This window comes from Phaenicophaeus curvirostris, chromosome 17, assembly GCF_032191515.1.
Source record: "Phaenicophaeus curvirostris isolate KB17595 chromosome 17, BPBGC_Pcur_1.0, whole genome shotgun sequence".
NCBI classification, from domain to species: Eukaryota; Metazoa; Chordata; class Aves; order Cuculiformes; family Cuculidae; genus Phaenicophaeus; species Phaenicophaeus curvirostris.
In genome coordinates, this window is record NC_091408.1 from 2,793,873 (window position 1) to 2,807,718 (window position 13,846).

The 13,846-nt window shown below is 55.2% G+C and overlaps 2 protein-coding genes and 1 long non-coding RNA gene across 4 annotated transcripts in view; 2 read left to right on the forward strand and 1 right to left on the reverse strand.

Annotated features, from left to right (window-relative positions):
• The first annotated feature begins 204 nt into the window (after positions 1-204).
• Positions 205-5,410, forward strand: LOC138728134 (uncharacterized). 2 transcript variants are annotated; one of them, XR_011338674.1, is made up of 3 exons: positions 205-1,323; positions 1,443-1,543; positions 4,955-5,410. It is a non-coding gene; the product is annotated as an uncharacterized lncRNA (long non-coding RNA). The 2 variants fall into 2 exon arrangements; XR_011338675.1 differs by lacking the exon at positions 4,955-5,410 and adding an exon at positions 2,182-2,298.
• DAO (D-amino acid oxidase) lies at positions 2,526-11,098 on the reverse strand. Its single transcript, XM_069871237.1, has 11 exons — positions 10,927-11,098; positions 9,408-9,613; positions 9,178-9,292; positions 8,742-8,818; positions 8,215-8,280; positions 7,564-7,618; positions 7,180-7,284; positions 6,463-6,545; positions 4,879-4,996; positions 3,922-4,020; positions 2,526-3,598 (listed from the first exon to the last, which is right to left on the reverse strand). The coding sequence occupies exons 2-11, from the start codon at positions 9,599-9,601 to the stop codon at positions 3,467-3,469; spliced, it is 1,044 nt and encodes a 347-aa protein (XP_069727338.1). The 5' UTR covers positions 9,602-9,613; positions 10,927-11,098; the 3' UTR covers positions 2,526-3,466.
• Positions 11,099-12,634: 1,536 nt separating this feature from the next.
• SSH1 (slingshot protein phosphatase 1) overlaps positions 12,635-13,846 on the forward strand; it is a 39,175-nt gene continuing 37,963 nt past the window's right edge. Inside the window, exon 1 of the mRNA XM_069871192.1 lies at positions 12,635-12,742. Coding sequence (XP_069727293.1) covers positions 12,677-12,742 — 66 coding nt within the window. The 5' untranslated portion in view covers positions 12,635-12,676. The remainder of the gene's footprint in view (positions 12,743-13,846) is intronic.

Here is a 13,846-nt window from a genome sequence, read left to right on the forward strand (position 1 = left end):
CAAGATTTGAGATAAATGCTGCTGCGTGGACTCAGTGGGATGCACGACAGCTCAGCACTTGCAGATCTGACTCGTTTTGTGTGTCCATTCTGTACATCGGACATAAAGAAAAGTCATAAGATTCATGGTCGCATTATAAGTCACCTCATTGATATTTACAGCTAAATATTTTAATTATTTTAGGACCTATAGCTGCTTTTCTTGCATTTAATTCAGTTGAGACTGTAAAAACCAGTCAGTTTTGCTTCTTGCCTGTGGGTGATTTCTAGCCAAGCCTTTAATGCTGATCGCACAGGCGTGTTGGGAGGAGTTGGCTCAGTGTCTGGACTTCAGGGCAGGGAGGGTTCCTTCTATTTATTTACTTTTTAATGTAAACTTTTCTTTTACCTATTTTGTTTTTATAAAATACAATTAAGTGCACCCTGGCTGTGTTCCTCTACCCTTTAGATGATATTCTGATGTCCAGTAATTTACAGACAAGGTGGTTCATGTCTCAGTCGACTTGACTAATGATCTGCAAATACTTTGCATGCTAATACAGAGTGTTCTCATCTCAGCGTGCATTAATCTTCCTTCTCACAGCTTGTGCAGCCGCTGGAAGTCCACTGGGATGAGGAGTTTTAGTTCTGGGAATGGAAACAGTTGGTAACTGCAGGAGGGTTTGTGTTGCGGAAGCAATACTTAGGGGGAATATTCATCCCTCTGTGTTTTGTGTGAGCTTTTTTGGCACCCTCAGCCTTTTCTAAAGCTCATTCTGTTTTCCAAAATGCCAGAGCTGCTGTTTGCTTACAGAGGATAACTTTACTGATACTTGATGTATTTCCAGCTTTGTTCTGTGTCCCAGGCAGGCGTTGTTGAGGACTCTGCGTTCATGAAATGTGCTGATGCTGCCCGCTGGAGACAGCGCTTTGTGCAGAGGCTTCCAGACCCCCCGCTCGCACCTCGCCACGACCATGAGCTCTAGTCTCATGACTCTTCTGCCTCACTGTCTCTTCTGTGGCTGCCAACATTGTAAAACACCTTTTCTCGTTCTCAGAACTGAGAGATCCACTGAGCTACATCAGAGCATACCAAACACTCCTGTACGGGAGCGAGTTCTTCATGGGCTGGGGGCTACTAGCAACAATATGCAGGCAACCGAGTAATTTCACACGTATTTCAAGTTTATTTGTCTACTCAGAGTCTGAAATGACGGCTCATCCTCCTGCAGGGTGAAATGTTCAGGAAGAATGTGCGGGGAGACATGGAAAGGTGATCAACTGGGATGTTCCTGTGGAATTAGCATCCATGCCATCGCTAAGGAGAGAAAGCATCACGCACGAGGTATTTGAATATCACCTTTATTGTGCACACAGATTAAATTTTGGCCTTCTGGAAAATAAGCAAAATTAGACTGCAAATAAATCACACTTCTAATCATTTCTGCTTGTTTTCTGTGTCAGATCACAGGACAGCTGCTCCCGCGGGCCCCAAGATCAGCAGAATCAACTGCCTTATTGCAAGCTACACCCTTGCTAATCCAGCATAGCTCTTCTGAAATCAGGTAAGTGGGTTGGGATTTACAGGAGTGCAAATGGGAGGAGAATATGGTCCTTAATATCTCATATTTGCATTGAGTGAAATGGAGTGGAGGCTGTTTCACTGAATGGCTTCTGCTGAAGCGATATCACAGACCGTTAGGTTTAGCATCAATCAGTGGTAATTTTTCTCCAGCTATTGTTTTCTTTTTTATATATCCTTTCCTTGATTATATCCCTTGGAATGTGACTGCAGTGTTATCAGGTGAGCTGCCAGATGAAGTGGAAAACCCTTTTGATAGACAAACTAGGCATGGCAGGGACTCCTAATTTTCCTACGTCTCCCTCTTTTTGTTATGGCACAAGTAACATTGCTGCTTTTCTAAAAGGCCAGACAAGCAGCAGATGCACTCAGCAGAGCTCATCGGAGCTTTCTGACTGCTCAGTGTCTGCAAGCTGGAGAACAACACAACGGTCACACAGCATTCAGTGGAAAAGGAGGTCACTGGAAGGGCTGTGCTGGCACAGTAACCTCCACAGCACTGAAAATGTGACTAGAATCGTGTATGCGAGGCAGCAGATCTCTGCCTGGACAATCTCCAGCAGTGCCGAGTGGTCATCGCATCTACAAAGCCTTCACAAATTCCTCTCTTCCTTGGTGAAGCTGAAGCAGCACATCAGGAGACGGGTCCTTCTGCAAGGAACAACTGGTGCTAGGCTGTGGCCAGGAAGCATGCTTAAATCCAGGTGCCCAGGAGGTAAACCGAGCCCAGCTGCACTGCAGCATCTCTCATTCACCAGATGCAGCTGCCTGGTACATCACAAACCAGGTTGATGAGCTATTTCTGGCACACGGAGTCAAGGGGAGAGAGAAGCTGCGTCGCAGAGGAGTAAGAAATAGTTGGTTTCTCTGCAGAGCAAAGCAAGCCAGGCACTGTGTCAGGCTTGGGACGACCGCTGTCTTTTGGATTTGAGGCTTCTTGACCCCTCAGCGCTTTTTTCTGTGATGTTTTTTAGAGCAGGGAAGCTGCGTGGCATGGAAGAGAAGCCAAACTGTACCTTCAGAACAGAGCATTGGATCTCCAGCAGCATCACTGAACACCCTCGGAGAGCCATACACTCCCGGATCCATGCCCAGCTCCCTTGGGAAGCACAACCTGACAGCAGTTACCTCCTCTCCCAGAGCTGCAGAGTCTCACGACTGGAGGAATGAGGAACTGAAGGGCCCATGGGAGGTTTTAGGACGAGAACAGCTATTTTGCCCATGCTCTCCGCTATATATAGTGTCTGGCAAGTACACGAGGCTGGAACATGTTCCTTTTGTTGCTAAAGACATCATTTGGAAAGCCCATTTTAGGCAATCGCTGCCGTCCATTGCCAGATACACTAACCAGGTGCTGTAGATCCGTGCTTTGTCCTGGCATGAATGTAAGAAAAGCTGTTGTAACTGAAGCACATGCTTTTAGAGCCGCTATTACTTCCCTGGGAGCTTCAGAGCGTCTTCCTACTAAGGAGCTTTTGCCTCCTGGGGGAAGCTTGCAAATCTAATTACATGCTGGGTGTCGGAGCAGTCAGGGAAGACCTCGGGTGGCACCGGCTCAGTTTCAGATCCTGTCCCATCACGCAGATGAACTGCAGGGCTGTCGAGATTTCAGCTGAACCCTGCCTGCCCTTTGCAGACTGATCCCCCGCACACAAGCGCGCTTTGCCACAGATAATTAGTCCGTGTTTCAATGCACTTCCTCTGGGTAGGTTGTGCAAGGCCAGGGCGGAGGGAGCTCCGCCGTCTGGCAAACGGCAGCGACAGAACTGGCAGTGACCTGAAAATGAGACGCCGTGATCCAGAGGGGGAGCTGGCGGGAGGGTTGAATGGCCAACGTGCATCACTGTTTATTCGCATCTTTCTGCTGTGACTTCTAAGCTACAATAATCCCAGGTGAGCGGGCAACTCACAAGCGGGGCTGTGGCAATCTGACCAGCTTCTTCTCCTGGAGGATGCTCCCAACGAGCCTGGCCACTGCCATGGCACAGCCCCAGTGGATGGTGATCCCGAACCCGCCGTGGCCGTAGTTGTGTATCACCTGGGGGAGAGGAGAAAGGATCGGTGCTGGGAAAGCTGCGCTGGACCCTCTGGGGTTTGGGGCAGCAAGGAGCCATGAGAGTGGCTGGGAATGTCCTTGGTGTCTTTGGATCGACCTGAGAATTCCCAGTGCACAGCTCAGTGACCTGCTGCTCTTTCCCTCCCTCCAAAAGCCACTGGAAAGGCAGAAGCAATTCCATGTGGTTCAGCAGGATCCCAGAACATCCTCTGCTCCTGATGCTCCAGCCACCCCAGAACACAGCAGCGGAGCTCACGCCCAAGTTCCTCAGAGCACGACACGTTACATGCTGCCCGGTGAACTACCTCTGTGTGGAAATGCCCATGAGGGATGGTCTCCCGCTCCAAGCGAACGCAGGGGCGCGCAGGTCTCAAGCCGCTCCACTCCTCTACGATCTTTGCTTTCTGAAAGCAGAAGCACATCAGCACCTGACAGCATTTCTCCAAATTACCATGGCCAAAGGTTGCAGCGCTCAGTGATCCGTGAGAGGAGGTTCTCGCACGGAGCAGGGAAAGAGGCTCCCCCATCCCCACTGCTGCTCCAGCTCCTGCGATGCTGCAGGGGGTGACTGGGCAGAACAATTTTGGATCAGCAGAACCAGTAAGGCAAACCTCCGTGCAAACCCCCTGTGCTGGTTTTGCTGCTAATCCAGGGTGCAACGGTGGCAGCAGGAATGGAGATAAACCACCCTCACCATACCCCAGCCTTTCTCTAGTGCAGCAGAGCCAAAAGGCTGGGGGGACCTCCAAAGCTTTTATTCTAATTTTTTACCAGCTATAAGGTGATTATTTTTTTCCTACAACCCTTGTCTCAAAAGTAACGCCAGCCCTAGACACTGTCCATCTGTCCACCAGGTGTACCGAGCCTGATGTGTGCAGGGTGAACACAGCCAGCAACCCACAAACACCGAGCCGTGCCACCACCCTGTGATTTACCCTCTCATCAAGTGCCTGGTTCTGCTCTGGGATGCACACAAAAAGACCAGGGTTGTTCTGTTCATGCACATTGCTGGTGTGATTCTTGGTGTGGGGGCTGACACTGCACAAGTAAAGGTTTGCTCTGCAGGAACCCCTCCAGCTCTCCTGGCCTGCTGAAGGTAGGTGCTGTGTGTTACTCATATAAAGATTCAGATTTTGGATTTTAATCAGAATTTGTCCTCAGCATCCTTCCCCTGCAGCCTCATCTCATCCCAAGCACCTGTCCTTCCCATGCCCCCTTCCTCCGTCCCTCCTGGTGTTTGGTGTTGGGTCAAGGTCACCCACCTGGAGAGCGGGGAGCAGCCTGCAGCAGTTCTCCCAGATGGTTTTGTGATCCTGGGCGCTGTTTTCTTCATTCCAGTTGCCGTGCTGATAAATCCCTCCCAAGACCGTGAACTCTCTCCTGCACCAAGAGAGATAAATGGTGGTGAGTATCCCTTGCTGGGCCATCACGTGGAGGGATGCTGTGGGTGTGTGATTTATGGATCCTGCTATGCAGTGTATTCCTGCTGGAGAAACTCTCATGCAGGCAAAAGAGCAGCGTCTGCTCCTCAGCAAGTCATTAAACACTCAGAACCCTAAAGGCCTGGGCAAACCCAACAGCTCGTGTCATCTCCTATCCAAGCAGTCTGCTCCTGCCTGCCTGGGAAGAGAGTTTGAAGGAATGGGATGCCTGCAGCAGGGAGCACAAAGAAACAGATTGTGCCCCAAAACCTCCTGTGGATTAGCAGAGGATGAGAGACGGGATAAGGCTGGAGGAGCTGGGGGTGTCTGAACCTGCTGGACCCTTCCAAAACCTTGCATAAGCTCTGGGAAGCACAAAGACAAAAGGGCTGAATGCCAGGGGTGCGCAGGAGGAGAGACCCTGGGGCTGAGCTCTCCTTTCCGGGGGCGGAGGAGGTGCGAGTGCTGGATCCGAGTGCTTCCTCTGGGAGCCAGCCTGGTGCCCAGCTATGACAGCTCAAGCTAAATTAAACACAGGGAGAGGAATTCATATATAACTGGGACTGTGAGCAGAAACCGCCTAGAATACTTTGCTTGGGGGCTGTGAGCATACAAAGTTCCTATTTAAATAATGGCTTATTGCCTAATCCTGAAATATCAGCACAATAGGATGTGACAGAAATACAGCATTCAATTCACAGCTCAAACTCCCTTCTCCATTGCCAAAGCGGGGTAGAAGGGCTCTCAGAAGGAAACAGAGGCGGGATGAACAGCAGACATTTATTTATCCTGCAGTTTATCTCCCTGGGTACATGTATACGCCACCGCCTCAAATTTATCCTAAATCCCCTAAGAAAGCTGCTGGTGGGAAGCAGACGGAAAGTGCAGGGTAAGTGCTAGAAGCTGGGCTCTGCCTGGGCACGACCGCTGCCACTTGCTGAGATGGTGCTTTCAGAGCCAAAATCTCATTTCAGGCCTCCTCACCCCTGTGAGGACACAGAAATAAGGTTTTTTTTCCTGAAACTTCTCCTCAGTTTCTGCAGGGAGGTGGCAAAAAGCCCTGTGTGGGTGCTAAACCAGATGGGGCTCCCTCAGGAGACGTTTCACCAACAGATGCAGGCACAGCTCAGGGTAACGGTGCAGGGAAGGCTGAGCTTTTTAGGGTAGGTTTTCATTAAAGTAAAAAGGATTCCTGCCACTGGTTTTAATGGGGATGACGATGAGCTGCTCTACAGCAGTTTTGACAACAGCATTGATAAAAGAACTGGGTGTGAACATGAAAACAAAAGATCTCCTCCAAAATCTTTGCCTCACCATCAGTGTTTGGGTCTTTTGAGGACCTGGCCAAGGATTTGCTCCTTGGAATAGGATGGGAGCAGAGCATCGCTAACGCCAGGCAGACCCTGCGCACCCGCTGCCACCTACCCCGGGATGACGTACGGTGAGTTGTAGATGCCAGATTTGATGTCGTGAGTGATGATGAAATGCTTCACCCAGGGGGCCAGGACCTGGGAGATGAAGGGGAGAGAGTCAGAGAGAGATGGAGAGCAGGGTCCCCGGCTCCAGGAGGCAGCGGGCTCTGCACACACCATGGTGCCGGCTGCCCAGGGAGGGGGTTGAGTCCCCTTCCCTGGAGGGGTTTAAGGGACGGGTGGACGAGGTGCTGAGGGACATGGGTTAGTGTGTGATAGGAGTGGTTGGACTCGATGGTCTCGAAAAGACCGATGGGTCTTTTCCAACCTGGTGATTCTATGAGTCTATGATTCCCTGTGCTGCTGCCGCGGGAAGACAAGGAGATAGGAGAGCAGGCAGGCAAGCAGAGAAGCTTCCTTCACAAATAATCATCCTCTTCTACCAAGCATTTTATGTTGTGTTATTAGCATTATATCTCTGGCCTCCCCCCACTTTCACCCACCCAAGAATCAGGCTGGAGACTCGGGGCGTTCCCACCACTGAACCAGGAATGGGATCCAGGTTTTCTGCTCTGTCCCCTACAGGAAGGTTTTCCACAACCACTGTTAGCTGGGAATCTGATCCCAGTGTGGGTCCAGCCCACAGGGGGATATCTCATAAGATGAGATAAGCTAACGAATGGCTCTTCTGGAAGAAAGAGCAGGGACCCAAGTCTTGCATCCCCCTCACCCTTATGACCTGGCCACGGCCAGGCTGGAGCTCTGGGTCGGGCTGCAGCTCCCCCGCACGCATCCCTGTGCAGTTTATTACAACATCCACACCCTGGGCAAACATCTAATGAGAGACAGACATGACACAGTGAGCAGTGAACACACAGTGATGCTTCCGAGGGTGCATCTCCACCTCCCCCTCAGCCATCTCTTGATGCCCAAGAGCCTTTGTCTTCCCTGACAGAATTTGTTTCCCGGATCTTGGCATAGTCTTGCAAGTGGCTCCTGGCCCATCCCCATGCCGAGGGACATCCTGGAGCAGCACGTGCCTGCTGGATGCTGCTTCTCCATGCTGGGATGGGGCCGTGCCAGCTGCCCTGCTCTGCTTGACATCACCACTCACCTCCTGGAAAGATTCAACCTTCTTATGGAAAAACTTCACTCCTCCCTGCGTTAACCTGGGAAGAATGAGTTCACTTGTTACCGACAAATTAAAAGAAATGTACTGTTCAAATTAGCACCTGTAATTGATGCCCAGAGAAAGGACGGCTTGTTGCTCCTTGTAATAAACAGCCATGGTCTTATCGGTGGTTCCTAATGGTCTCCAGTCATTAATTGATTTCCCTAACGGCCCAAAGCCCTGCATCAGGGCTTTGTGCTGTTGGTAGGGCACCCACTCCATGTTAGAAACGACAAAAATGCCACCAGTCCCCCAACCAGTCCCATAGCCGCAAGCCGGAGAGCGCTCAGATGCAGTTCTATGCATCCCATTACTTTCATTTTAATCCTGCAAAAATACACTCCCGGGCTGACTGTTAAACTGGGGAGTTGTCACCCCACTGGGGCAACGAGTGGGAATTCCAGACCCTTTTTCCCACTTCTCAAGGCTGCATCCCTGCCTCCCCTCTCCTTTGGCTCATCGTGCTGTGCTGCTGCGGGATGCGAGGTGAGGTTGCTGCGAGCAGGGGAGGATGCTCAGGTCCCCTGTGGGCGCTGCCACATGGAAGCCACCGCTCGGAGCAGCTCAGAGGTGCAGCAGCAGCTCCACACTCACTTGTTGGTGAGCCAAGGGAGGTAACTCCTGCACTCCAGCATCAGCGCCGTGTTGAACCAGCCGTAGCTGAAACCAGAGGAGGAGAGGAAGCCATGAGGACCTGCAGCAGCTTTACACCAGCAGCCACCTCCTGCCCCAATGCTCCTGATGTCCACCGCAGCTCTGCGATCCCAATTCCCCCTTGCATTAGTGTATGATTTTTTTCCCCCCTGTTTACAGCACAAAGCAACTTCTGCTGATTTTCTTCCCCTAGCTTAACAACATCTGGTGAAGTATGAGAAGCTGTAATGGTTTCTGTGCTGGACTGTTGCTTTTTTTTGGCTTATTTCAGGTGTTTTCTGCTTATTTTACAGAAAGAGGCTATAATGAAGCAAGGCCACTTCTGCACCCAGAGTTTCCTGTCTTTGCTTCCCCTTGAGGGAGGCGTCTGGGACCATCCAACCAGACCTGTGGGACCATCCAGCCAAACCCATCCTGCCTGGGGGAAAGCACATCAGTGACTGTCCAGCAAGCAGAATGAAAAGTACCTGTAACCAGGGAAGAGTTCAAGCTCTTTTGGTGTCAAGTTCCTAAATCCCAGGACGATGTTCTTCCAAGATGGGTCCTGCAAGAGGGAAAAAGGTCCAAGCTCATTGATGAACCCAAATCACCGTGCAATGGTGGGACAGAAGCCATAGGGGGACACAGGCCACCTCGAAGGAGCACAGGTATGCGTGAAGCTGTGGGACACGGCCAGCAAGGCTCCACCAGCTCCCACTCTCAGAGGGCTCAGCCCTGATTTCACACCAATATTCCACCACGGGACCCAGAAAACACCGAGTCCCGGGCAAACTGTCACAAGACAAACTTGGAGGGATTTGGGAGCATTCACTGCATCGCCTGGGAAGAAGTACAACCCTGCCCACACCCCGGCAGCCTCCGAGCTGGAGCCCTTCCCAGCCCTGGCTGTGACTTGTTCCTTACCGGCACCGGCTGTGTGAACAGGTTGTAGCCAGAAATAAGGTAGAGTCCCATTTCCTTCGCTGCCGGGGAGCCCAGGTGCCCAAGGAGGTAATCGAATGTCTCTTTATTCCAGACTCTGCAATGAAAACAGAGGAGCGGTGGCTCTGCCAGCCCCACGGAGCTGTGCCCGTGCAGCTCAGCCCCTCGTGCACCCGGCAGGACGTGTCACCAGCCGCCTCCTCCCCACTTACGTCTCCTGCAGGTTGCCGTGGTCGCTCACGTAAGGTTGCCACAGGCCAGCTGCCCCATCGCTGGCGGTGTGGGGTGAGTAGTGGTCTGCGTAGACCTCCACCTCCAGGGAGGGCACCAGGCTGTGGTACTGCTCGTGGATGCACAGGGCGGTGGAGAGCCCGATGACCCCAGCCCCGATGACGGCCACACGCATGGTTCTGGCTCTCTGCAGGTTAAGAAACACCTGAAGGGCAGCACCGGGGCCAAGGAGCTGCTTGAACAAACTGGGGCTTCCAGGGAGGGAGGGTATCAGCTCCTGCAAGATCCAACTGGCCTCGGCGCTGCTGCTGGAGCAGAGCTGGGCTGCACGGAAGGAGCTGAACTCTTGGTGCATTTGGGTGAGCTTCTTGTAAAGCCTCCCAAGTCCTCCTCAATATCTGCCTGCACTGAGCAGGCACTGAAATCACAGATGGGGAGGATGCTCTTTGCCACAGTGGCAGCGGAATGTTTCCTCATTGCTCGCAGCCCTTGCACTCGGGGCGGCATCTCTGGCTCTGCCCTTGGGTGAGCAGAAAAGCTGCGGCTCAGCTGCCTGTGGCCGCACTCCTCTGCCTGGCAGAAACAGCCACGGTTGCTTTGTGCCCTGCAAGAGTGGCACAGCCCTCGGCATCCTCCTCTCTCCCTCCCAGCAGCGCCTGAGCAGCCGGGGAGAGGTAGGAGCACCCACAACCTCGCACCATCTCCTACAGGACAGCATGAGCCCCCCGCACCCAGCAACCCAATTCTGCTCCAAGGTGCTCCTACCTCTCCCCAGAGAAGAGACAAAGGAGATGGGTGTGGATAAAAGAAATGAGAAACAATGAGTGTGTTCTAGAGAGCGATGCCAGGTGTGATCAGCGCAAGGACAGGTCCTCACGCCGTGAAGGCAGCTGTGACACCCTCCAAAACCTTCCTGTACTGGCTTGGAGAACGACAGTTGGTAAATGCTGGTGAGCAGCTCCCTCAGTCCCCTGACTCTTCCCTCTTGATGGAGATTCCCTGCCCTGCAGCCTGGAAAAAGCCCTGTGGTCACCGTCCGAGCAGAGAGTGGCCAAGGACCCACATGAGGAAGGGCTGGGGGTACAGGAGGGCAGATCACCTCAGCCTGGGTCACCTCCCTGCCAGCGCGTGGGTAGAGGAGGGATGGCAGCAGCACAGCAGACCTGGTTCTGGGCAGCCCGAGCAAATTCTAACCCACAGTTTTATTTGGACAAGGCGAAGTGCAGCATCTTTGCTGCAAAAGGCAGCCCGCAGCGGGACTGACATTTGCTGGGATGGAGGGATGAGTCACAGGGATGGCGAAGCACTGAAAGCAGTGGGAGAGCCACGCTGCTTCCCATCTGCTGTGGTTTTATAACCCGGGTCCAGCAGGAACCGGCACTGCCTCCTCGACCTGCAGCCGTGGGGACTCGCCTCGGGCTGCCCCTGCAGCGCCAGCCAAGGAGGAATCCGCCTCGCTGGTCAATAAATAATGGAAACACACGGTTTTCACCAACTTACCTGCAGAGTGCGTGGTCCTCTGGCCACCCACCACAGTTTGCAGAGTCTTCAACAAAGCCACTTTCTCAGGGCAGCTTGTTTACAGCCCAGCAAACCACCGACAGGGCAAGGTCTAAGCGCCAAGGGCAGTGGGATTGCATCTGCCTCCAGGCAGTGGGGCCAAAGTCTGTGCTCTGGACCTGAGGAGGTGGAGTTCTTCCACCGGATCCCGCGTGCCGCCGCCGGCTGGCCCTGGAGTCACTCCTCCAAAAGGAAAACGGGGTCACCACGGTCCACAGCAAAACACCGTCGCTGGCACTTGTCACCATGTTGACTTCTGGCTGCTCCAGTAGGTCCTGGCTGATGGGGACGCAAATCTGGGAGGCCCCAGCCATCTGATTCCTGTGGGATCTGGGAAACGTGGATGTTTTGGTGTTGATTTTCATGTGGTAAGAGAGAAACAGCATTGCCTCCCTCCTGGGAGCTGTGCCCTCAGCTTCCACCAGCGAGTGACCATCCACGCTGCCCAGCCGGCCCTCAAGGGTGGCACCTGGTGATGCCAGAGCTCGGGATCCCTCTCCAGGTGCCATGGGGGAGGAGGCTGATCCACCATGTGCTGCCCCACGGTCGCATCCTCCCAGGGACGCAGCCAGGAGAAATCCCTTGGAGCTGATGGCGCATCCAGCCCCTCGGACCCCGGGGCATGGCAGGAAGAGGTGGGGAGGCAGCCACCCAACGCCTGAACTGTTAAGGGCTTTACATACAATCAGCAAAGCCTCTTACACTAATTACCCCATTACTCATCTGCCTCTTGCATTTGGCACCATTGACCCTGCACTTTCTTCACCTGGGTTTGAGGGATGCTCCTGGCTGCCGTGCCCCAAAGTTCTTCCCATGTTTTAGGGGTGAAGCTCAAGCCTTTACCAACAAGTTTTGGAGTGATGGGACCCACGACCCACTCTGTGCTGAGGGGCTGGGGTGATGGGTTCCATGAGCCCCCCATGCCAAGGGGCTGGAGCCCCCACCTTGGTGGGGTAGGGAGCCCGTGAGCCCCGTGCCCAGTGGAGCTGGAACCCCCTAACTTGGTGAAGTGCGGACCCTGTGAGCCCCTCAACCCGGTGGAGTGTGATGGGGGTTCCAGGAGCCCCCAACTCCGTGAGGCTGGAGCCCTCCAACCTAGTGGAGTGGGATGGGGGTACCAGGAGCCCCCAACCCCGTGGAGCTGGAGCCCCCTAACCCAGTGGAGTGGGACGGGGGTACCAGGAGCCCCCAACCCCGTGGGGCTGAAGTTTCCCATCCTGATGGAGTGGGACAGGGGTGCCGAGAGCCCCCCAAGCTGGTGAGATGGGGACCCTGTGAATCCCCCCCATTCAGAGAGGCCGTTTGGATGGGGTGGGGGTCCCAGGAGCCCCCAACCCAGTGGGATGGGGTGATGGGGCTCATGACCCCCTGGTGTGGAGGGCCTGGAGCCCCCCAACCTGGTGGAGCGGGGACCCCATGAGCCCCCCAAAGCTAGGTGGGGCGGGACGGGGGTTCTAGGAGCCCTCAACGCCCTGTGGCTGGAGCCCCACGACTTGGTGGAGCGAGACAGGGGAGCCAGGACCCCCACCCCGGTGGGGCCGCGTGAGGGGGCCGGGTGAGGGGGCGGGGTGAGCGAGCCGGGGAGCCGCCCCCGCCCCGCCCCTCTCGCCCCTCCCGCGGGGCCGGGGCTGCGCAGCCGCCGGGCCGGGAGGCGGCCGGGCCCCGCTCCGCCGCGCCGGGAGCCGCCGCCATGGCGCTGGTAACGCTGCAGCGGTCGCCGACCCCCAGCGCCGCCTCCTCCGCCAGCACCAGCGAGGTGAGCGCCGCCGCGGGGCCCGGGGCCTGCGCGCACCCCCCGCTCCGCGTCCTTCATGGCGCCGCGTCCCCCCCGGCTCCGCGCCCCCCCGGCTCCGGGTTCCCCCCAGCTCCGGGTTCCCCCCCAGCTCCACGGCCCTGGCTCCGGGTTCCCCCCAGCTCCTCGTCCCCCCCAGCTCCGGGTCCCCCCCCGCCCCAGCTCCGCGTCTCCGCCCCGGCTCCAAGGCCCTAACTCTGCGTCCCCCTCAGCTCCGCATCCCCGGCTCCGCGTCCCCTCCCCGGCTCCGTGTGTGTGTGTGTTTCCCCTCCCCATCTCCATCTCCATGCCCCCCATCTCTAGGCTGGACAGCAGGATGAAATCTTTCCTGGAAAGGGTCATTGGTCCCTGGCAGAGGCTGCCCGGGGAGGGGGTTGAGTCCCCTTCCCTGGAGGGGTTTAAGGGACGGGTGGACGAGGTGCTGAGGGACATGGGTTAGTGATTGATGGGAATGGTTGGACTCGATGATCCGGTGGGTCTTTTCCAACCTGGTGATTGCATGATTCTATGATCTCTATGTCCCATTTCCGTGTGCATCTCCATCCCCGTCTCCACGTGTGTGTGTCCCCCATCTCCATGGCCCCCCATCTCCATGCTCCCTCTCCCCCCATCTCTGTGTCCCATCTCCATTCCCCCCAATCTCAATATCCCACCTCCATCCCCCCCATCTCCCATCTCCATCCCCCCCATCTCCATCCCCCCCATCTCCATCCCCCCCATCTCCATCCCCCCCATCTCCATCCCCCCCATCTCCATCCCCCCCATCTCCATCTCCCATCTCCATCTCCCATCTCCCCCATCTCTATGTCCCATCTCCATCCCCCCTATTTCCCGTCTCCATGCGCCCCGTCTCCGTCTCCCCCATCTCCGTGTCCCTTCTCCATCTCCCCCATCTCCGTGTCCCTTCTCCATCTCCCCCGTCTCCGTGTCCCTTCTCCATCTCCCCCGTCTCCGTGTCCCTTCTCCATCTCCCCCATCTCCGTGTCCCTTCTCCATCTCCTGCAAGGGCACCATCTTTCCCTGCTGTAGCTGTAGCTTCTGCCCCATGGGGAGCTCCCGCTGGTCCTT

Excerpts from the sequence above, each read along its gene's own strand:
- DAO (XM_069871237.1), bottom strand. The coding sequence starts at position 9,601 with ATGCGTGTGGCCGTCATCGGGGCTGGGGTCATCGGGCTCTCCACCGCC. Across the intron at positions 9,293-9,407 it reads CACGGCAACCTGCAGGAGAC|AGTCTGGAATAAAGAGACAT; the intron begins GTAAGTGGGGAG and ends TTTTCATTGCAG. Across the intron at positions 4,997-6,462 it reads TCACCGTACGTCATCCCGGG|GAGAGAGTTCACGGTCTTGG; the intron begins GTAGGTGGCAGC and ends CTCTTGGTGCAG.